This window comes from Crocodylus siamensis, chromosome 12 (genome assembly GCF_052110815.1).
Source record: "Crocodylus siamensis isolate JL-2025a chromosome 12, ASM5211081v1, whole genome shotgun sequence".
Taxonomy (NCBI): domain Eukaryota; kingdom Metazoa; phylum Chordata; order Crocodylia; family Crocodylidae; genus Crocodylus; species Crocodylus siamensis.
Window position 1 is genome coordinate 49915872 of NC_143406.1, and position 22662 is coordinate 49938533.

Consider the following 22662-nt stretch of genomic DNA (forward strand, 5'->3'; position numbering starts at 1 on the left):
TGCGGCGGGCGGCTTGGATTTTAAATCGTAGCAGCCAATCGGTGCGCGCGGGCTCGTAACGCTCCGGTCCCGGGTTTCAAATCGGCGCCGGGGCCGGGACCGGGACCAGGGGCAGCGGGCAAGCGGGCGGCGGGCGGCGGGCGGCGGGCCGGGAGCAGCAGCAGCAGCAGCGGCGGCGGCGGCAGCATGAGCGCGGCGCCCGCCAAGGGGGCGCGGCCGCCGGGCGCGGCGGAGCCGGGGAAGGCGGCGGCGGCGGCCGGGGGGCCCGCGGCCGCCGGCGCCAAGGAGATCCCGAAGGTGCTGGCCGACCCGCGGTCGCGGCGCAGCTACGTGCGCGGGCGCTTCCTGGGCAAGGGCGGCTTCGCCAAGTGCTACGAGATCACGGAGCTGGAGAGCAAGGAGGTGTTCGCGGGCAAGATCGTGCCCAAGGCGCTGCTGGCCAAGCCGCACCAGAAGGAGAAGATGTCCATGGAGATCGCCATCCACCGCAGCCTGGCGCACCGCCACGTCGTCGGCTTCCAGGGCTTCTTCGAGGACAGCGACTTCGTCTTCGTCGTGCTCGAGCTCTGCCGCCGCCGGGTCAGCGCGGGCGCGGGCGCGGGCGAGGGCGGGCGGGCGGGCGGCTTGCGGGCGGGCGGGCGGGCGGCGGCCGGCGCTCACCACCCTCCGCTCCTCCCCCTGGCCCAGTCGCTGCTGGAGCTGCACAAGCGGCGGAAGGCGCTGACGGAGCCCGAGGCGCGGTACTACCTGCGGCAAACCATCCTGGGCTGCCAGTACCTGCACGGCAACCGCGTGATTCACCGCGACCTCAAGTTGGGCAACCTGTTCCTCAACGATGACATGGAGGTGAAAATAGGTACGGGGCGTGGGTTCTTCCTGGAGCTGTGGGAGCCCTGCCGTCCCTCCCCGGGTCCCTACACAGGCGTGGGAGCGGGGTGAATCCAGGAGCAAGCTCTTCCAGGCACTTGAGAGGGGGCTTGGGAGGGTGTTGCTGCAGCCCACGCAGGGGGCTCAGCAGGGCACGCTGTGGCCCTCGACATCCACAGGCGACAGTGGAGCCTGAAGTTAAGCCCCTGCAAGCAAATTCTCTTGTCTGAATCTTTCAGGTGACTTTGGGCTGGCGACCAGGGTAGAGTACGACGGGGAGCGCAAGAAGACCCTGTGTGGGACACCGAACTACATCGCACCCGAAGTGCTGGGCAAGAAGGGGCACAGCTTTGAAGTCGACATCTGGTCCATCGGCTGCATCATGTGAGTTCATGGGATCATGGGGGGAAGGGACCTCGGGAGGCCACGTGTGGTCCAACCCCCTGCTCCAGGCAGGACCAGCCCCAACTACATCCTCCCAGCCAGGGCTTTGTCGACCTGGGTCTTAAACACGCCCGAGGACGGCGACTCCCGGGGAGCCTGTTCAGTGCTTCGCAACCTCCTGAACTTGCTCGCGTGAACCCGTGACAGGCCGCTCTCTCCTCCGCATGCAGGTACACCCTGCTAGTGGGGAAGCCGCCGTTTGAAACCTCCTGCCTAAAAGAGACGTACATCCGTATCAAGAAGAACGAGTACACCATCCCAAAGGTAGGTTGGACCCGTGCACCCTGCGCACGCTCCTGGGAGGGGCCCTGGGTCTCTGGCTCCTCCACCGCTGTCCACCAGCCAAGTCCATCACAGGAGAGCTAGCTATATCTTGCCATCCTCAGCTCCTCCGGGCTCGACGGCTCTGTTTGGAGCAGGAAAGTCCTGCGTGTTGGGGGGGTTTGGCCCTTCTGCTAGCACAGAAGCACACCGGTCCCTTCCAGCTCCAAACGGTCCGTCTCCTCTTTCAGCACATCAACCCAGTAGCTGCTAGCCTCATCCAGAAGATGCTGAGGTCGGATCCTGCCACCCGCCCCACCATTGACGAGTTGCTGAACGACGAGTTCTTCACGTCGGGTTACATTCCCGCCCGCCTGCCCACCACCTGTCTCACTGTCCCGCCGAGGTTTTCCATCGCTCCCACTGCCCTCGACGCAAACGGGCGGAAGCCCCTTACAGCACTCAACAAAGGTGGGGCCTGCATGGCAACGGAGGGGGTGTTCGGGGCCTAGAAATGCCAGGAGAGGCCTGGATTACAGTGCGGGGCAAATGGTGTCTGTCCAGGATTAAGAGCAAGCTCCAGCTGACCGCCAGAACCACTAATGAGCTTGCATGGAGGTCTGGGCATCCTGGCAGTCTGGTGCTGCCCTTCCCTCCGCAGGAGCAATAACTGACCCCTTAGTGGAGAGCTCAGCTCCTCAAGCTCTTGTCAGACGGTACCGAGAGGGGCTCGCCCTGGCCCGTGGCACCCTGACAGCACGGGGCAGCCCAGGAGCAGCCCTCTGCTCTGCCCTGGCTCCTGGCAGTACCGATGCCTGGTTGTTTTGATGCAACTGGCAGCTCTCATAGCCTCGCTGGGTCAGTGGTGGCAGCACTGGATCCTCGTGTCTCCACGTCTGGAACGCAAGGGAGGGGCTGCCCAGCGCCCGTTGCCCAAAGGGGAGACACGAGCTTCCCTTCCACCAAGGAACTAGCCAGTCTTTCCCAGCCATTGCTAGCAGGATGCGACTCTGCCCTTCGCAAGGCCTGGGTTTTCATGAGGACCCTCCTCAGCTTGAGTTGCGGTAAACGTGGCTCTGGGGAGCAGGCATTGCGCTTGGCCAGGATGGTGAGGGGCAGGACTGTCCGTTCTGCAGGAGACGTCTGGTTCCAGCCTCATGGTGGGAGGGGCTCGCTGATGCACAATCGCGTGGACTTCTCCACCTGCCGTCTCCAGCCTTCACACTACTAATGCAGCTTGGCCTGCCCTTCTCCCCCGGCTCAGGACTAGACAGCCCTGCGCTGGAGAAGGTGCCTGAAAAGGAAGAAGAAGCGATGCCGCGGGAGCTGGGAGATGCTGTCGACTGCCACCTTGCCGACATGTTGCAGCAGCTGACTACAGTTAATGCAGCCAAGCCCTCGGAGAGGGTGTTAGTGAGACAAGGTGAGCCCGAGGGAGGTGAAGGGGGGCGTTGAGATGCGGTGGTGTCCTTGTATAATCTTCCCCGTTGACTCGTGGTCCTGATCCAGACCTTCAAGGAGCCTGGCTGAGCTGCACAGGGGCTGTCTGAATGTCAAACCCCGAGGCTGGCTGCCATGGGGGTTTCAGCAAATGCCTTTATCTTACACGTTGCGTCTCTTGCAGAGGAGGCCGAGGATCCCGCCTGCATTCCCATTTTCTGGGTTAGCAAATGGGTGGACTACTCGGATAAGTATGGATTAGGTAAGTGGCTCCTTGGTGTTCTCCTCAGCTCCCTGGTGGAGGGGGGATGCCCTCGAGGGATGCGAGACTTATGTGGGAGTCTGCCAAGGGCAGCCACAAGTTACGTGGCAGGAGTTGCTAGCTCTCAGGCTGTAGCTGTGTAACGTGTCATGCCTGGGTGCTGGTACCACTGAGTACAGGGGGAAAATCCACAGCAAGTGGAAGGAGTCACGACCTAGCGCCAGACCCTTCTTCCAGCCTGGAGCGTGCAGGATCTGATGGCTGCATGCAGCTCGCATTGCCTTGCAGCCAGCATGGGGTAGAGTGCAGGGGTAGCTGGGGCATCTTCTGCACAGGCTGGGGGGGTGAAGACATGCTTGCTGTTGTCATCTCTGGCTGCTTGATGGAGACCCTGCAGCAGGACTTCCCTCCCAGGCCCCTTACAAAGCAGGAACCCACGGCCAAGTGGCTTGGCCAGGAGGGTGCGGTGATGGGGCCCCTCTCCAGGCACGAATGGGCCTCTGGCTTCGCTCGCAATGCTGTGTCTGGAGTTCTCATGCTCCCTCCTCAACCCAGGCTACCAGCTGTGCGACAACAGCGTCGGGGTCCTCTTCAATGACTCCACCCGCCTCATCATGTACAACGATGGGGACAGCCTGCAGTACATCGAGCAGAACAGCTCCGAGTCCTACTTCACTGTGAGATCCTATCCATCCGCATTGACCAAGAAGGTGAGTTCCTTTTGGAGACGTGGGTCTAGCGGCAGGAGCGGGGAACCAGCCCCCTGCTAACTGTGGCTTCCCTTCTACCCTTGCTGCGGTGACCCCCACGTTAACGTGAAGAGCCCTGCCCCAGCCAAGACCTCCTGCCACTTTGGCTCCATCAGCCTCTGACTGTCACCTGGAAAGATGATGCCCGTACCCACGTGGCTCCTCCATTGGAGGTCTATATTGAGCAGATTCTTTTTTAGTGCTGCAAGAGTGCTTCAGGAACCAGCCAGGCTGCACAGGGCAGAGCCTAGATGTGCTATGCCTGTGCACTCCTGGCTCCTGGCAGCAGCTTGGGTCCCACTCAGTCAGACCCGGTGCCCTTGGGGTTTTATGGACCTTCTGACACTGGAGGCTCTTTTCAGCTGTGCCGGGACCTGCCCATGCCAAAGTGTAAAGTTATGAATCCAGGACTCCCGAGTACAACTGACCGGTCCTGCCTTGTCCCAGGGGCCATTGCATGCAGGCTGCTGCAGTAGCCAGGCAGCTTGGGCTGGTTCTTCCCTTCTCTGTGGGCCCTTGACCCTTTGCAGTCTTGCTGCCAAGGTAAAAGGAACAGTGGCCAAGAGGCTGGAAGCAGCCTCTGTCCTGGCACCATGCCTCCCCTTGCATTCGTGCCCCTGGCTCACAGAGCTCTCGTCCCTGCTGTAGATAACACTGCTGAAATACTTCCGGAACTACATGAGCGAGCACCTGCTGAAGGCTGGGGCAAACATCACGCCCCGCGAGGGAGACGAGCTCGCTCGCTTGCCCTACCTGCGCGCCTGGTTCCGGACCCGCAGCGCCATCATCCTGCACCTGAGCAACGGCACCGTGCAGATCAACTTCTTCCAGGTGAGGCCATGGCACCTGTGCATGTGAGATCCTGAGCTGCCGGAGACAGGGTGTTACTCTCTCCTGCACATAGCAGCAGCAGGTGACTAAAAACTCAGGCCAGCCCCTGAGCCTCCCTGCCTGTCCGTCCGGCACGGTGTGCTGCCTTGCCATGGGAGCGTCTCTTCACTCACTACAGCTTGAGCAGCTGCGATGCTGCCCAGAGCCGACTACCACCGTGGCCTCTCTCTCTCCTTACTTCCAACTTGCTGAAATGCTGCAACAGCAGCTCTGCATTGATGCCTTGTTCCCTTGGGAGGGAGTGGTGGCCTGCTCAGCCAGCGGGGCTCGGCCTTTTGGCCCCATGGGCTGGATGAGCAGCGTGGGGCTGCTCCATAGGCCAGATCCTGCACAGGGTTGGTGTGTCTGGATTGGGCCCCGCGTGTTTTACCTTTAGCATGCAGGCTCCCCCCAGGTCTGGAAACCTGGCAGCGGCGGAGCAGTGACTAATGCTGCCCACTCCCCCACTGCCAAATTCCTTGGAGTCGCCAGAAGCCATGCAGGCTGCTTGACTCGGCTTCGTAGGCTGGGGCTGAACACCCTTGGGGGGAGAGGGGTACGTGCCCTGGGACTGCCCCTCAGGAGCCCCCCACACTTGGTTCAGCTCAGCCTGGTTTCTCCCTCCGCAGGACCACACCAAGATCATTCTGTGCCCCTTGATGGCAGCCGTCGCCTACATCGATGAGAAGCGGGACTTCCGCACCTACAAGCTCAGCCTGATCGAGGAGCACGGCTGCTGCAAGGAGTTGGCCAGCCGGCTGCGCTACGCCCGCACCATGGTGGAGAAGCTCCTCACTTCCAAATCGGGCTCGACCCGCACAAAGACTTGCGCTTAGGGCCTCACGCTGTGGACTCCACATCTGGGCCAACACCAAGGCCTCTGAGGGGGGTGGGACTTTGCTCCGGCAGCCAGACTACAGGGGTGGGAGCCAGCAGCTCGGGGCTCCGTAACTACCCAACAGTTCGGCTCTGCTCCCCGCCAGCCAGTCGGTTTCTATTAAATGTCTTGTTCTTCCTAACTTGCAACCCCGACTGCTGTACTCTCCGACAGCAGCCTGCTCCTTCCCCGCCCCGTGCAGAGGGCAGGGCGGAGGCATCATGTAATTTATTTTGTTTCTGGGCTTCCCTTCCCCCCCCGGTGCCTGTTGGGTGTTCAAGGCGCGCACGGGCAGGGTCCGAGCGAAGCAATCGGCTTTTTAACGTTGGAGCTAGTCTGCTTCCCATTAAACTACTTTTGTATATGATGTCTCGATTAAAAATTGTTTTGTTGCAGCCCCGTTCTCTCCTGCTCCTGCCTTGCGTCTAGTCCCCCTGCCTGGCAGGGCTGCTGGTGGGGACCCTGACTTGTAGCCCAGGGCAGAAGTATCCTGCAGCCCTGCACGGCTGAGGCTGCTTTGCAAGGTAACGGGTTCATGGAAGCAGAGCGGCCTTAGTTCCCTGCTGCTGCCCGGGTCCCAGTGGCAGAGATCAGGGGGCTTAGCCGAAGGCCCTGGGGCCCTCCCAGCCTTACCTAAGCTCAGCTCCAACTGTCTAGGGCAGCTTAGCCGTTCCCTGTAGGCATGGTGTCCTGACGCGGGCCGACCCTACCTGCAGGGCGAAGCAGAAACACCCCTGCTGGTTACTAAGCAGGAACAATCCTCTTAGGCCCTTCAAAATAGATGGGGCGTGTGCAGGGCTGGGTCCTGCTGCCAATGTCCTCTGCCTGCCCAAAAGCTGCCCCTGCCAGGGCCTGAACTGCCCCGCAAGCTCCCCTGGCCCCAGTGCCCAGAGTACCTGGCCCTGCACAGTCGGGGACAAGCATGGAGCAGGTGCTGGAAGCCCAAAGGGTGAAGCCCTTTCAACAGGTATGGGGAACTAGTGAACTCTCTCCCTTGGGGGGATGCAGGCCGCCTCTTATTTAGTGAGACACCTTCCCTGGCTGGAACAAGCTCAGCAATCCCTGGGCTGTGACAGCAGGTCCTAAGTAAGCACAATGTTGGCATCTGGTCCAGCCTTGGGAGGGCGCTTCACCTGCAGAGACGGCAGGTAGATGCCAGCCATGCTGCTGGGGCTCGGCAAGACCAGCGTTTCCCCCAAGGAGCCTCACTTCTGTCCTCAAACAACCAGGGAGACCCGTGACAGGATGGAGACCATTTTCCACCGTGGGAAATGCTTCTCAGTCAGGCACAACAGCCCGGGGGTGGGAGCAGGTGCATGGGCTCTAGTGGAGCATTACTAACATCCCACTTCCACTGATCTCCCTGATTCTGGCACTAGGGCTCTAGTGTTTTTAATGGGTGCATGTAAATGCAGGACAGCTTAGTAAATGCCCCAGGCAGAGAAGGCCTCAACCAGCACAAGTGCCTAGTGCTTCTGGCCAGATCTGTTCCCCATTTTACCTAGATGAACTTTCAAATCTTTTATTTACAACATTGTATATAAAATATTCTCTGCCATATAAAATGCTCTGTAAGTACAGCAGGTACAAACTCATTGTTACCTAAGGTCCAGACCCCACACCCAGAGAAAAACCACAATCAAACATACAAAACCATCACCCAAAGAAAGAGAAAAGTGCGTGGGGACAGCAGGGACCGTGGTGCATTTAGACCCGGCAGTGTCAGCTGCAGGAGCAAGGGATGTCTACAAGCTGCGGGATGTCAGGTCTCGAGAAGGCAGCTGACATCAGGCCAGTTCTGAGACTCCACAGAAATGGGGCTGCGCTCTCAGGCTCTGGGGAATAGGAGCGCCCATGGGGGCATTTCTGGGTCTGTCTGACTGTAATGTGCCAGGGAAGTGGAAGGCCCCAGCAGCCTCTTCCCGCTCTTACTGTTCTTCAAACACAGCACTTCCCACCCTCGTGGAAACCCGTTGCCTGTGAGTCAGCGCAGGAGTCCTGGCCTGGCAGAGACTGCTCGCTTGCTGCCTCGGGGAATAAAACAGGAAACACAGTAAACATTGCACTGGCAGTGCTCTCTCGGGAAGGGTCAAGTTCCACTTCTTGATTGGATGCTGGAGAGATGCCAGAGCAAGAGCAGCCACGAAGGTGTCTCGCAGCTAAGAGGTCTTGAGCAGCTGATGCCCAGAGGCCTGCTGAGCTCAGGGAGGGTTTTCTGCTAGGGAACTGCTCTGCAAACAGCTGCAGCCCTGTGACTATCAGGAGACACTGCTGCATCAGCCAGAAGACACATGAGCAAAGGCACAGACAGACAGACCCGGGCGCTTGGCCCTGAAGGGAGCAAATGCCACCAAGAAATTGGCTGTCTCAGACTGCTCTCATAGGTGCAGGGGGCTGTGCTGGATCCCATGCTTATGCTCCAGGGACAGGCCTCTGGGAAGGGCAAGAAAATAAACTAAAAGTGGTTTTGGGTTAAAAAATAGTAAAAGCCTCTGGCCACCAGCCTGCAGGCACTGACTCACGCTACCCACAGTCATCCTCTGGCCTGGACTGTCCAGTGCCACCCAGCTTAAAATCACATTTTGTTTCAGATAAAAGCTTCCCAGACCTTGCCCTGATGCACATGTGCTTGTGTATGGACTCTTGCAGATGAGCTTGCCCTGGAGCTACTTCATCCAGGGTCCGAGCCCAAAGATGGCACAGCCCTGGCTGCAGCCTGCTCGTGGCTCTCCGCCCTTTGATATGCATGCTCCTCGCTTCCAAGAATGCACCTGGATTGGCTCTGGGATTAGGATCAACAGGTGGAGGGAGAGACCCAGAGGGACCAGTGGCATCCAATCCATCCCGCTGCTGTCTTGGCCCAGGGAGGTGCCGGCGTTGCTGTTCTTCAAGCCAAGTCCTGACAGAACCAGCACCCAGATGCCAGGGAGGTCAGCAAGAGTCCTGCCAAGGTGAAGGGCCCAGCCCCTGCCTCAAGGCAAACCCAGTCCTCCTCCAGCCTCTGGGACCTGGACACCTGCCTGGCGCAGGGTTGAAGAGCAGATGCAAGAGGGCCTGCAGGACTAGCTCCGGGGCTTGGCAATGAGTCCCATGCCAGCACTGGCCCCATCCTGGGCAGTTACATGACAGGCTGCAGATCACTGGGCCTGTCAATACAATGGACTGCTGCACTGTGAGTGCATGAGCCTCAAAGCCAGGGCTCCTTTGTGTGCCCACAAATGAAACCTGGAGCAAGTGCCTTGGAAAAAGGTGTGGAGAACCGGTCAGGACCCAGCTCTCCCAGCCAGGAGCCTCAGGTAAAGCCCCTCAAGTCCCCACCACAGGGACGGCAGGCAGTGGCAGTGGCAGGGAGATGCCGTCCAGCCCAGCTTGGGGAAGCGGCAGGGACAGCAAGCAGTGCTGCTAGTTGTGCTACATCCTGCAGAAACCTCTGTGCTGAAAGGATTAAACTAGGGCACGTGCTGGGCAACAGCTATCTGGTAGGAGCCTCAGCCCGGCAGGCTCCCCGCTACCAGGCTGATGAGATGCTGCTGGGCAGCGCAAGCCTCCAGGTCAGTCCTGACCCAGCAGCAGCTTCTCCGCTCATTTCCCAGGGTCTCCCACCTCCTGGTAGTAGTAGGAGTGGAAGAGCCTCTCCCCAGCACAGATCCGCATGGCCGTGTGCGTGTGCAGCAGCAGCCTGGGGAAGCGGGAGGTGAAGTACTGAACAAAGTCGTCAGGAACAGCCCCCAGTGTCTCCTGGACGTCTGCTGGCAGCTCGTGGTAGTGGTGCTTCTGCACAAGAGAAAGCAAGAGGACGGGTTTACCCATGGCCCGAGCCCCGGGGCCCTGACCTGCAGCAGGGAGGAGGGTTGGGGGCAGTACCTTGTTTCTCATGGCCCGCAGGAGGTCGCGCACAGAGCTGCCCTTGTATGAACGAAACTTCCTCAAGTCTAGAAACACCAAGAGACTGAATGAGACCTCCTCTAAGACCAGGAGTGGAGAGCATGTCCTGGGGGGAGGCAGCTGGGGCACTCGAAAGCAGGCAAGACACAGCTACAGGGACCCTGGTCTCATTGAATTCCAGTGGCCCGAAGTGACTGAGCTCACTGCCCCGAGCAGGATGAGTGCTGGAAAACTCCAAGCACCTGCCTGTGCCTGGAAAGCCCCAAGCACCCATAGTGCCTTTGCAGAAGGCAGGTCCCCCATTCAGCATCAGGCACAGGGCCTGGTGTGTGAGCCATTACCTGTCTGCAGCGGGACAGAGATGTGCATCCTCCAGCTCATCCTCACCACCGCACGGCCCTCGGCCTCCAAGGCAGTGACAATGGGCCCCTCGGCAGGCTCTCTCTCTATCCGGTCGCTGACGTCCTGAAGAGCAGAGAGAGCAGCTCAGAGGTCATCCCTGTGTGGGCCAGAGCCCCCATCCTGCTGTGCTTATGGGCTGCAGGTGTCTAGCTAAGTCTGCTTGTCACTGGGGAGCTGATGGGTGACGGCGGTGGAAGCAAAAACTGCCAGAGCAAAACTGTCATGAGTGCGAGGTTGACAGGCTGTGCCCCATCACTGGGGAGCCTGGGGGTGCCTTCCACACTTGCCTGAAAGCCTGTGGGTGCCGTAGCCCCTGTGCTCTGCAGCTGGCCAGGCCTGCCCTTCATTTAAGAAAAAGCTCTGGGCAGTGCGGCCTCCCCGGGGGTTACTGCTATTATATATCCAGCCTACTCCACGCTGCTCTCACGTCTGTTCAAGGCTCCTGCAGATTTCCATCCAGACAAGACAAGGAGGCAGAGGCTGGGGCAGGCAAGGGCCAGTTTGGGGACAGTTGAGCAGAAAGGCAGGGAAGCAGCTGGGAATCAAGGGGCCACAGGAACAGCACAGTTCTGTAAATGGGATCAGCAGCCAAACAGTTCATGAAACCAACCTCTTTGGTTTCTTTAATCTTTGAGCTCTGAACCGATTCTCAGGGCTTTTGTTTCAAGCCACCTGCAGCCTGGGAAAGGCAGCCCCACGCTGGTCGTGCATCATCTGGGTCATCAAAAGGGGTAGCAACTGGGCTTGGGCTTGGGCTTGCCTCAAATGACTCCTTGCTCAGCCCCTGGAGTGAAATCCAAGCCCAAGCATGACAGCAAGCACAGGGCACGAGGCCCACTGAGAGGCTCTAGGCTCGGGGAGATCACTATGCAGTTTGTATTTTGACAAAATGCTCCAGAGCTGGGTTTGGAAGAGGGGGACGGGGTCGCTGGGATCTATCCTGTCAGACAGGCCAGTGGCCTCTCACCTGGAAGAACTGCAGCTGCTTCTCCCGGCTCCAGAAGAAGGGGTGCATGAGGACCAGGGAGGCCGAGGGGCGGTCCTGGGGCTCACTGCTGATCATTGCCGAAATCAGCTCCCGCGCCACGATGTTGTCTTGGATGCAAAAGAAAACACAGAGAGCAGGTGATGAAGGCCACAGAGAAGGGAAGGAGCCACCCCAACCTTCCCTCCCTCAGCCCTGGCCCCTCTACCCAGGGTGGGTTCCCAGAGAGGGAACGCGCACCCACAGGGCTGGGTGCCAGAGCTCTGACCCAACAGTACCCTGCACCAGAACCAAGCCTGTCTGTGGCTTCGAAGCTCCCCATGTCCCTTCCCAGCAGCATGGAACAGAGGAAACAGTCCATCACCCTGCGAGGAGCATGCTGGAAACCCCCCTGCTTGAGCCATTTGCTGCCACAGAGATTCTCCTGCAGGGAATAACCCAGCCCTGGCCAGCGAGGAAGGGACTGTCAGGACCCCAAAGTCTTTCCTGTGTTTCAAGGCTCTGGATCTCCAGCCTCAGGGCCTCTGAAAAGCTGCCTGCAGCTAAGGCACAGGACCAGGCTCCACTACTGACTCCCTATGGGACTTTGGTCAGGTCCCTTCCACTTCTTTGGCCTCAGGTTCCTGACCTGTAAAATGGGGTTAGCAGTGCATACCTGACCCAAGGGCTTGTGAGGCTGGAAAAAATCCCCACTTGCAATATGACTCAAGAGCCTTGGATGGAAAGTGCCAGTGAAGGGGCTGGTCCTAACAGGGATCTGTAAATGGGGCAATGCCCATGGAGCAGGGTCCTACCGTGAGTGTCCTCCAGCAGACATGTCAGCAGGTACATGCCTGACAGGATGTTGGCCTGGCGCCGCAGACTGTCCCCAAAGGGATGCCGCCCCCCCGACACCACGTAGTAGAATACGCAGCCGGCTGAGAAGATGTCCACTGCACATGTCTGTAAAACACGACCGCGAAGGTCAGAGCCACTGGGTGCTGGGGCAAGGGACCCTTCCCACCCCCCCAGCTCCACCGCCAAATGCAAGCCCCTGATAGCAAGCTGCATTTAGCCTGGCAGCTGCTCTTCCTTCCAGCTACAAAAGTTATGCCCTGATCCGTACGTGGAGCCCTGTGGCCTGGGGCAAGAGGCAGCTGGGCAGAAGTGGGGGGTTAGCCACATGTGGGGTGGAGCTGTGGGGTGCAGCTGCTCACTCACGGGGTTCTCCTTGGGGTCCTCTCGCAGTAGCTCGGGCGCGATCCAGCCCTCGGTGCCCGGGATGCCGGAGCGGAGGCTGAAGCTGTGCCGGCCGCCCTGCAGCTTCTTGCAAAGACCGAAATCCGAGAGGATGGCCCGGATCTGCCCTTGGCTGTTGGGGGCCGAGATCAGGATGTTGCATGGCTTCAGGTCCCGGTGAACTGGAAAGGAAGAGCCCACAGAGCCAGCTGGAGCTTCCCACAGGGGCTGCTGCATGGCAGCAGGACCAGAGCCTCGGACCAAGGGGCAGCTGCCAGCTGCACCCAGGCCACAGCAGCCTCAGGCCCACAGCCCTCTGGGTCCCACCCTTCCACTGAGATTTAAGGCCTGCCATACATCAACTGCTGGAACCGAGTGGGCTGAACGGAGCCCGTCACCTGGGCAAGAAGCTTCCCTTACCGATGTGGAGGGCATGGAGGTGGGCCAGGCCTGACATGGTCTGATGCAGTAAAGTCACAGGGTCCAGGCTGCGCCGGTCAAAGCTGGGGTTCTCCACGTACTAATGCACACACCGAGAGAGAGCAAATGGGAAACTCCCCAACCAGTACACTGGAGGCCTTGTCTCCCTGCAGCCCAAAGCCACCTCATTTCCAGCATTGAGCCCAGCCAGAGTCTGGGGTCTGGTTGCCCTGCAGAGACCTCTGCACACACTCATCCGCCAGGAGCTGCCTTGTGGGGCATCTCGGGGCAGGGCTGCGGGCTCACCTCCTGCAGCGTGGCAGAGCAGAGCTCGATGGCGATGTAATGGAACTGCTTGTCCTTCTCCGTGCAGAAATAGCGCACAACGTTAGGGTGCTCGTCCGACTCCCGCAGCAGCTGGACCTCCCGGTCCACTAGGTAGAAGCACTCGGGCAGCAGGCGCTTCACAGCCACATCACGGCTGTCAAACCGGCCCCTGGGGTGTGGGAGAGAGGCTGTGAGCTCCACTGCCTGTGACCCAGGGGCCTGGCACAGAGGACAGCTCAGCACCATGGAGGCTGCAAGATGACCCAGCCCTTAGCTCCCCTGCACGGACAGCCCGAGTGACTGCAGAAGCCATGGCCCTGGCTGAGGTCTCCCCCATGCCTAGCAGGGATTGCTTGAGCCTCTACAGGAAGTCCCTTTGCACTGGACAGAGCAAGGCCTGGGAGAACTTCTGGGCGTCAGACCAGGCCCCAGCAATCACAGCACAGTGCAGGCTTCCTGCAATGCGCCTCAGTGCCAGCCCAGAAGCGTTCTCCACCTTGGCCGCGACTGCCCATCAGGGCCAGCGCATGCCAGGCATATGTGATGGGTGCCCATCCATGCACCTGTGTGGGCCTGGCCCGTGCCAGCGAGGTCCCATGGGATTGTGCTAGGCTAGGCATTTGCAACTCATTGCCCCAGGCAGGATGGTCAGTGTCTCCGAGCTGGGCAGAGCCTGAGCAAAGCGAGGCACCAGGGAGCACCGCTCACCTGAAGACAAACGTGCCCCCCGCGCCGTGGCCCAGCACTTCCTTAGGGTTAAAGGAAACCTTTCCGACCGTGATCACATCCGGTGCCATGTCTGTGGGGACAGCGCACACAGGGTGAAAGTCACAAGAGATCCCCTGTGCCATGTGTGTCCAGAGTCCCCACCCACTGCCCACTATCCATCACACACGATCACCTGCCACCCTCGGTCTTTGCAATCCCCTTCCTAATCCCTGGGCTCATCAAGCACCAGCTTCCTGTACTGCTGGTCACCCTGCAAGGGAGAGCCTTCCCCGCTGCTGCCCTCCCTGCCTCACATGGCAACACTTCTGCCATCCCCTCTCGCCAACTCTGCCAAGTCTCAGGAAGACATGACTCCCCCTCTATGCGGCACTGGTCAGGCCGCAGCTGGAGTACTGCATCCAGTTCTGGGCGCCGCACTTCAAGAGGGATGTGGACAACATGGAGGGTCCAGGACGGCCACCCGCATGATCAGGCAGGGCAGGCCCTACAAGGGGAGGTGACGGGACCTGAGCCTGTTCAGCCTCCACAAGAGAAGGCTGAGGGGGGATCTAGTGGCCTGCTACAAACTAGTCAGCGGGGACCAGCAGGCATTGGGGGTCCCTGTTCCCCCGAGCACTGCCAGGAGTGACTAGGAATAAGTCACAAGCTGGCAGAGGGGAGATTCAGACTAGACATCAGGAGGCGCGACTTCACGGTCAGGGTGGCTAGGATCTGGAACCAACTTCCAAGCGAAGTGGTGCTGGCTCCTACCCTGGGGGACTTTAAGACAAGGCTAGACAATCACTTTGCTGGGGTCGTTTGACCCCAGTACTCTTTCCTGCCATGGCAGGGGGTTGGACTTGATGATCTGCTCAGGTCCCTTCCGACCCTACTAACTATGAAACTATGAAGAATTTCTTTACTATCCGACCCCCCAAGGTCTGGAACAGCCTATCATCAGAGATGGTTCAAGCACCAACATTGAACACCTTCAAGAGTAAATTGGATGCTTATCTTGCTGGGATCCTATGACCCCAGCTGACTTCCTGCCCTTTGGGGTGGGGGGCTGGACTCGATGATCTTCCGAGGTTCCTTCCAGCCCTAATGTCTATGAAATCTATGAAATCTATGACCCTGCCCCAATCTCCACAGCACTGTGCTGCCTTAGTGCCCCTTCCAGCATCCCCCTCTCCATGCTCCCAGGATGTGACATCCTACCCCATGCACCCCAGATCCTGCACCCTGTTGCCCCCAGCACAGACCTTCAGCAGCCTCAGCCATGGGCAGACCCTGGAAGACCATCCCATTGGCCAGGTCACTCTGCACAGAGGAGGGACCAGAGCTCTGGGATGACTGCGATGCCATCTCCTGGGTCCCGCTTGCTGACTCCTTGGGCGCCGGCTGGAGATTCTCCCCGGAGACCCGGCCTGGGGACAGCAGCTCCTCCAGCCGCTGCTCCAGCTGCTGCTGCTGCTGCTGCGCCTTGTGCTGCTCCCACTGCACCTGGGACACAAGGCAAGGACATTACCATCCCGAGAGCTGCCAGGCCACAGCACCCTCTGCCCCTGCCATGGTGGGTCCTTCCATGGCAAGACACCGCAGCAGCGAGGGACCCGAGCGCACACTTCCCTCCTGCAGCAACTGGCAGTGCTGGGGCAAGGAAGGGCTGGGATGGGAGCAGCCGGGGATGCAGGAAGGCATGACTTTGAGCCACGGTGGAGCTGCCTGTCAGCTGCTATGCTAGGGTTGTACTGGGCACCATGACATCCAGGACTTGGCCTGGACCAGGGCAAGCAGAGCTCAGGGAGGATGTCTAACCCCAGCCAGTGGGAAGTCAGCTCAGCCAGGCCCCGAGCCTGCAGGAGAAGGGCTGTAGCATGCACTCACCCGGAGAAAGAGGAACAGGATCCCACCGCCCAGAAGGATGGTAGCAACACCCACACCCACGAGGTCCCCGCTGCCCGACTCTGGGTAGATCTTGGTCTGCTCTGGCTGGCTGGCATCCAAGTGGAAGCGCCCCTCGCTGCCCCTGCCAACTGGATCCTCCATGCTCTCTGGGGTCAGGAACTGCAAAGCAACGGCAGGGCACAGGGGTTACCCCAACAGACCCCTTGATAGTCGTGCTCTGGGGGCCTTTCCCTGCAGCCACCCCATGTGCTGGGCCACAGTCCTGCTCCCACCCCACTGGGCATCCCCACTTCGGCCCCACCAGGCTGGGACACCAGCCCATACCATTCCCACCCCTTCGGGTAGCCCAGGATTGCTGTATGACACTCGCCTCATCAAACAGAGTCCTGGCCGGGGAGCTCTTGGGGATAATGGCTTCCGTTGTCTTCCTCAGCATCTCTGGAAAGGTCCTCAGCATTGTGGTATGGACCACGGGAGGCAGCTCGTGGTGCCCTGAAGGGCAAAGGAGGAGAAAGCTACACTGATCTGTGGTTGTCCCTTGGGCTGGCAGCCTGCTCTGGGCTGAACTGTGGCAGGCTGGGGCCCAGGCACACAGCATGTGACTCTCAGTGTTTGTCCTGACAGGGACACGAAGGGAATCCCAGCAGCATCTTGCTGGCTCCACCCCAGGGATGTGCAAGGGATCGCAAAGATCCCCTGGGAGGTGGGGGCTTAGCTGCTGGTGCTCAGCCCACAGTGAGGAAGTTAACCCCTCCAGATGTCTTTGCTGGCACCGGGGCCCTGGCTTCCATGCATGTGTCCTCATGCACTGACCTGCTGTGGTGCACAAACACGGCCAGATTTCCATGTGCACTGGTGCATGTCAGCTCATTCTGATCGTGCACATGGAGCTGCCAAGAGTGCAAACACGCCTGCTCGCCCAGGTGCCTCCCCCACTCTGCACTTGGAAACCTGGACGCTCACTTGTCTGTGCATTCGTGAGCTGCTCGCCGCTGGGACTGCCCCCTACTTTGTTCCCCCACCACAGCAGCCACTTCTGGTGAGGGGCAGGGATGGGGTGAAGCGCCCCCCCAGGAAGGGGGCCCCAGAAAGTGCTTCGCAGCCCAGGTGCTAGTCACAGCCGGTGCAAGGCAGGTTGCCTTGTCACAGAGAGGGTCACCCATCACTGGCTCCCAGTTCTACCCGCTGGGGGCCCTCACCTATGAGGAGCCACTGGTTGTGCAGGGAGGAGGTGCTGCCCTGTGGGTACTTGACGTCTGTGCTGGGGGTGATCTCACACTCGCCAGATTCTCTCATTGTCACATCGTCCGTGGTGGGGCCTTCAATCCGAGCCAGCGTGATCCCCTGGGGCTGGGCAGCGAAGCATCGCAGTAAGCATTGGGCAGTGGGGACGTGGCCTCAGCCTGCCAGCCAGGGGCATTCAGGGACAGATGGTGAACTCACCACAAGCGCCACACTCTCGTGGACCAGGGAGGTCAGGGCGTAGAAGCTGGCCGCATACTTCCCTATGTAGAGCGTTGGCCTATGGGAGAGACAGGATCAGCGCCCAAGTCTACGGCATAGCTAGGACCCACCGCGGCATCAACCCCTGAACCGCAGCCAGACTAACTTAGGAGAAGTGGGGGCCACCGCTGTGGTCAGCTGCTCCCCAGGCAGAAGGGGCTGCAAAAGCAGGTGCTTGATCTCGGCTCAAACCCCAACCCCAGCAGGTTCCCTGGGAGCTGCTGTCCTCCAGGCCCAAGAGCAACAGCTCCACCCCACCCAGCTCCAGGGGGTAGCCATGTGCTGCCACCATCCCAGGACATGCCACTCCTGTCACAGCCTGGGCTGCCCCGAGACACGCACAGCAGCTGGGTCTTAGTGGAAGAGAAGTCCTTCGCGGATGGGTAGTTCCACTTGAGGCGGATGTCCTGCGAGTGGAAGGTCAGGTACCGCAGTGTCTCCATGGCCACGTTGAGGTAGGGCACACGCCGGAGGCTGTCCTGGTGCCATGTGTAGATCCCCACTACAGGGGAGCCGTAGTTCTGCATCCACAGCATCTCGCCGCTCTCCTTGTCCAGGGTCACCACCAGGCCATCCCCGCTTGAGGAGAAGTGGGCCATTTCTGGGGAGACACGCCGGGCAGGTGGGACTACTGTATCTCTAGGATGCTCTACCCTGAGCTCCCTGCATCCAGGCTGGGCTTGCTGCCCATGGCTACAGCTGGTTTAAAACCTGGGTGCATGCAGGCAGCTATCCATCACCCTGTGTAGACTCCCTAAAACAGACTCACCACTCTGGCCTCTGGATCCATGGGGCTATTTTCCAAGACAGACCAGAGACTCTTCCAGCCAAGCAGGGCTGGACACAGCTTGGAAAGCCGGTCAGGTGGCAGGGGCTCACATGGCCCTTTGCTGCCTCCCCCATCCTTACCTGTCTAGCGAGCTCTGGACCCAAATGCTGATGTGCACCACTGCTCCCACCCCGAGGGATGCTGGGGAAAATGGCCCCTCAAAGCAGCACTGACTACATGGGACCCCCTCCATGCACAGGGCACCATTCCTAGACAGGGAAGCTGGCAGGGCAGCACAATGCAGCAGGAAGCCTGGACCCATGCACGCCACCACTCACTGTAATCGTAGGCCTCATCCAGGACGGGCGCAGAGTAGTCGGAGTAGGTGGCATTCCAGCGCAGCTCCCGCGACTTGGTGTCGTACATGGTGATGATGTACTCTGGGGACAGAGCAGCGGCTGCAGCTCGTGGCATTGCTCAGACCTTGGCGAGGGCCAGGGGGATGGGGACGGGGTGCCCAGTGCCTGGGTAACTGCCCTGGAGGGGACCCTCCTGCAACGTGTCCCAACAAGACAGTCTGTGCAGACACCCCAGAGCAGGACCAGGGTCTCTCAGCATTGGGAGGCTGCAGGCACAGCTCCCTTCTCTCTCAGGAAACGAAGCTTCTCCAGCCCCTGCTGTTTCTAATGGCCACAGAACGAACCCTGCACGAGGATGGATGGGTGCCCTGCACGGCACAGGGACAGGACCTCGGGCTTGGCACTGGGCTTGGGACAGCCAGATGCGCAGATGGGGGTTGTGGCTTACGGGTGCGGCCAATGTAGAGGAGCGGGGTGGAGGGGCAAAGGCCATCCCAGGCTTCTGTCGACAGTGTTGTCTGCTTCTCCCCGGACTTGGGGTCCACAACGAACCACGTGTCCTGCTTCTTCCCTGGGAAAGCAGGAATGCCTATCAGTCAGTCTCCAGGACCTGACAGCCCTCCCTCACCGGCTCCCACCCACCAGCCGCTCCTCCCTATCCCCCTGCACCTGCAAGACGCCCCCTTCCCAGGTGTCATGTCCCAAGGCCCCCTGGCAGAGTCAGCGCACTCAAACTCAGTTCAGGCTGGCTCTCTCCTGCACAGGGTTACTCCCTTCCAACAGCAGCTGCCCTGGAGCTGTCTATGGCTCAGGGCCTGGGGACAAGACGGGAAGTGCTGCCTGATACCCAGAGCAGTCTTCCCCCACCCCTGCACATGGCTGCCGCTTGTACCTGTGTAGAGGACCCCATCTGAACTGCGGCACGGAGATGACTGGACCAGCTCCGGGATGGTGAATGGGAGCTTCTGTAGCAGACAGAGGGAACAGCACTCTGTGAACAGCACAGGGCCAAGAAAACCAGCCAGGCATGCTGCTGCCCACCGCCCGGACTCCCTGCACAGGGGGCTTCTCTCACACTGACCCCATGACCATGGGGCACATGAGCATTCAGGTTGGGGCTGATCAGCCAGAGCAGGCCAAGGAGGCCCAGCTGCCTCAGCCACCCCCTGCAGTGGTGCTGGACAGGCAGGAGTTGTCCAGAGCTCTTGGCTCTTCCAGTGGAGCCCTGTCCTGTTTGCAGCCACCCCCCTCCCAGCAGCACCAGGGGGACAGGGCCATGGCTCATTGGCAACAGCCCCTTGCAAGGCAGAACTGACCATCAAGCCTTCCTTGTTCTTGCCTCCCAGGATGTAGAGGCTGCCATCGTTGGGGTCTGGGAGAAACGCTGGCCTGGGAGAAGAAGAGAGTGATGTGCTGGCAGTGAAGGAGCTCACTCTGAGCACCGTCTGCACCCTCCGTTCAGTGCAGGAGGTGCTGTTACTACCTCACCGGCCGGTGAAGCAGCCAGGACTGCTTGGGGAGAAGAGTCAGGCCAGAGAACATCCCTAAAAGCCACCGAGGCCTGGACAGTTGACTGGGGGCAGGGGGCTGCCCAGACATGCGCTGGAGAGCTGAGAATCGTCCACAAAACACAGGCCCCTCCCCGGGGCAGGGAGCTGCTCTGCAGAGAGGGCAGACTCCTGGACATCGTCCCAGCTCCTGCCCAGCCAGCGCCCACCTCCTCTCTCTCAAGCTCCACTAGCTAGCTCTGCCAATTCAGCGCAGGTTCACCGGGACTCGAGGGCTGTCAGCACCGCTGCTCTGAGAACAGCAAAGCAGCACGAATTGCAGAGCCTTATCTGTGCTCGAGTGCCTGCCGGCAAAGCACCCCTGGTGCTGGCTCAACAGAGGCACTTGAGAGGTGTGGTGTAGGACTGGGAGCCCCTGGCTCCTCATTCTGTACTGCCCCAGGAGAAGGAAGTCCTTGCGAAGGCAAAGCCCCCAGGCAGGTTGAGTTGTGCTGGGCCGGGGAGAGACACTTACTCTGCCACATACACCGGGACCTGAAGAATGGGATCTGAAAGAAAGCGCAAAGCAGACACGTCAGCACCTCCCCGATGGCCCGGTCGCAGGGGCCATGTGGCGGCCTGGGCTGTTTGCAGTCGCATGGTGCATTCATGTATCTATTTGCATGTCAGCCCGGAGCAGCCACAGCTGCTCAGACACGTCCCTGGTGTCATGCTCCAGTGTTTGGGGAAGTCCCCTGATCAGCTCAGCTCCTGCCCTCTTTAGCCAGCAGGAGGGACTGTGGGATGGTGAACCCCATCTCTGTGGTCAGTACCAATCCCAGGGGCCCCAGCCCCAAGATAACAGGCTGCAGCACTGGTGCTCACCATCTTTCAAGGTCCACTTGATGTCGCCCGTCTTCTTACTCACAGCGTGAAGGTTCCCATCGAGGGTGGATACAAAGAGCAGTGTTTCTGGGACTGTCACCGAGCTGCCAGCGAGGCACTGAGGGCACAAAAGCAGTACACGTGACACAGGGGCAGGCTTGGGACCGGCTGCTTGTCCACCCAGGACAGCAACATCCATCTAAGGGCTGCACCAGCTATATCCCCAGCCACCTTTGAGCGGCACATCTCCTAACTCGAGCGTGCCCCCGGGAAAGAGCCCAAGTGGCCCCACCAGCCCCAGGATGAGGAAATGAGGCGAGCAGGTAGAGGTGATCCCACCGCACACCGCAATCCCATCCAGGGTCACAAGCGAAGCAGAGACAAGGCAGGGACTGCAAGGAAAACCCTGGGGAAGGGACTAGACATTTCGTGGAGCTGGATTTGCTGAGAGCACCTTCAAGTCCAAGGCTCTCAAAGCCCTTTCCCAAACTCAGCAAAAGTAGCTGGCAAGTGTCCCGTGACGCGAGTCAGTCTCATTATCCCTGTGTTACAGATGAAGGACCTGAAGCCATTTGCCCAGGATCCCACGGAGCTGCCACAGCAGGCCCACCAGAAGGTCGTGTCTCCCGTCACGTGCTTGGAGAACCAGGCTGCTCTCCCCCTCTGGGACTGGGGACGAGACTTTGGGGCAGCTGCCGTCCCCATGGAGAGCACTGGGTGCTCTGCTCCTACCTCCTCCAAACTGATTCAAAACAAGAATCAAACCACGGCCTAACCTCAGCCTCGACTCCCTCCTCTGAAGCTACTAACGATTGCGTCACCGTCTTCCCAAGGATTATTAGGCTGTTAACAAATCCCTGGCCTAATTCCAGTTTGCGTATTTATGTTCCACCTGGCAAACGTCTCTCTGCAGGTATGGCTGGATGCAGGGCTCCTCCCGTCACAGCAGCTGCATGGAGCTGTTGTTGAACAGCATCAACATCCTCCAAAAAGGCAGCTGCTTTCAGTGGGCAAAGCGTTTGCATGCACAGACTGCTGAATTTGTATTTGCATCTATTCATAGCAGAGCGCTGGCAAATCACACGCTGGGCTGAACCCCAACGCCCCTTTGTTTGTTGCCCTCCTGATCAACCTGTTAAACCAGACTGGTGATTCCCCGCCGGGCCGCGATACCCTGGGGTGCCCCGAGACCCTTCGAGGGTGCCGCAGGATGCAATGCTGGCGCTGCGGGCGTGCAAACAGGAGTCACAAGATACACCCAGAGTTCAAATAAAACTTGTGTCATAAATCCCTGGCCCTGCTCCGAGCTTTGCACCAGGAGGAGCGGTGGAGTATCTCTCCGCAGCCGAAGCAGGAATGAAAGCGAGGAGCTGGCACGGCCTCGGGGCGCCGGGTCTGACCAGGCCGCGACCGCTCGGACACAGGGACGCGCTACCGCTGAGGAGAGCCGGCTCGGCCGGGCCCGCGGTGAAGGACGAGCGCGGCGCCGGGGTCGAGCCCAGCGGCTCCGGCCCCTCCCGGAAGCGAACCGCCCGGGCGAGTTTCCCTGCCAGAAACGCCCGCGACGCCGGCCGGGCCTCGGCAGCGCCGACCCCGCTGCCCCTCGTCGCGATGGCAACGGCCCACCTGGCGGGAAGGAGCTGCGACATCCGCGTGCGCCAGTCGCCCGGCGCCAGCTCAGCGGCCGCGCCCCGTCGGCAAACAGCCCCGCGCCGGGACCGGGACCGGGACCGGGCCGGGGCCGGGGCCGCCCCCCTCCGGCCGCCCGGGGCGGGGGCGCAGCCGGGTGGGGCAGGAGCCCCGGAGCCCCCCGGGGCGGGACGGGGCTCGCGCGGCGGTGCCTCACCTGCGCCAGGTGCGCCAGCGCCCACAGCGCCCGCAGCAGCGCGGAGCCCCGGCCCATGGCGCTGCGCGGTGCGGCCCGACGGGGGCCCCATGCCGGGCGCTACCGCCGCCGCGGGCCCCGCATCTCGCCGCCGCCGCCGTCGCTTCCGCGCCGCCCCGAGCAGCAGGAGGAGGAGGAGGAGGAGGCGGCG

At 60.5% G+C, this 22662-nt stretch overlaps 2 protein-coding genes across 3 annotated transcripts; one reads left to right on the forward strand and one right to left on the reverse strand.

Moving 5' to 3' along the window:
• The first annotated feature begins 45 nt into the window (after window positions 1–45).
• On the forward strand, window positions 46–6165 carry PLK1 (polo like kinase 1). Its single transcript, XM_090024381.1, has 10 exons — window positions 46–579; window positions 688–856; window positions 1107–1251; window positions 1482–1575; window positions 1824–2043; window positions 2837–2995; window positions 3197–3274; window positions 3830–3984; window positions 4672–4854; window positions 5523–6165. Exons 1-10 carry the CDS (start codon window positions 187–189, stop codon window positions 5727–5729), a joined length of 1803 nt encoding a protein of 600 aa, XP_089880507.1. The 5' UTR covers window positions 46–186; the 3' UTR covers window positions 5730–6165.
• A 1117-nt stretch (window positions 6166–7282) lies between these two features.
• Window positions 7283–22662, reverse strand: ERN2 (endoplasmic reticulum to nucleus signaling 2). 2 transcript variants are annotated; one of them, XM_090023213.1, is made up of 22 exons: window positions 22473–22662; window positions 20627–20744; window positions 20277–20310; window positions 19571–19643; window positions 19147–19219; window positions 18703–18825; window positions 18234–18335; window positions 17469–17727; window positions 17067–17145; window positions 16823–16973; window positions 15994–16115; window positions 15603–15782; window positions 14978–15212; window positions 13716–13806; window positions 12987–13176; window positions 12681–12780; window positions 12243–12442; window positions 11837–11984; window positions 11025–11152; window positions 9997–10120; window positions 9635–9702; window positions 7283–9544 (listed from the first exon to the last, which is right to left on the reverse strand). In XM_090023213.1, the coding sequence occupies exons 1-22, from the start codon at window positions 22527–22529 to the stop codon at window positions 9353–9355; spliced, it is 2847 nt and encodes a 948-aa protein (XP_089879339.1). In that variant the 5' UTR covers window positions 22530–22662; the 3' UTR covers window positions 7283–9352. The 2 variants fall into 2 exon arrangements, with proteins under 2 accessions (XP_089879339.1, XP_089879338.1); XM_090023212.1 differs by having other exon boundaries at window positions 14978–15218.

Coding starts and splice junctions, on each gene's coding strand:
- PLK1 (XM_090024381.1), top strand. CDS start 187: ATGAGCGCGGCGCCCGCCAAGGGGGCGCGGCCGCCGGGCGCGGCGGAG. Junction 857..1,106: donor TGACATGGAGGTGAAAATAG/GTACGGGGCGTG, acceptor TGAATCTTTCAG/GTGACTTTGGGCTGGCGACC. Junction 4,855..5,522: donor TGCAGATCAACTTCTTCCAG/GTGAGGCCATGG, acceptor CTCCCTCCGCAG/GACCACACCAAGATCATTCT.
- ERN2 (XM_090023212.1), bottom strand. CDS start 22,529: ATGGGCCGGGGCTCCGCGCTGCTGCGGGCGCTGTGGGCGCTGGCGCAC. Junction 18,336..18,702: donor CCTCTACATTGGCCGCACCC/GTAAGCCACAAC, acceptor CTCTGTCCCCAG/AGTACATCATCACCATGTAC. Junction 16,116..16,822: donor CAACCAGTGGCTCCTCATAG/GTGAGGGCCCCC, acceptor TTTGCCCTTCAG/GGCACCACGAGCTGCCTCCC.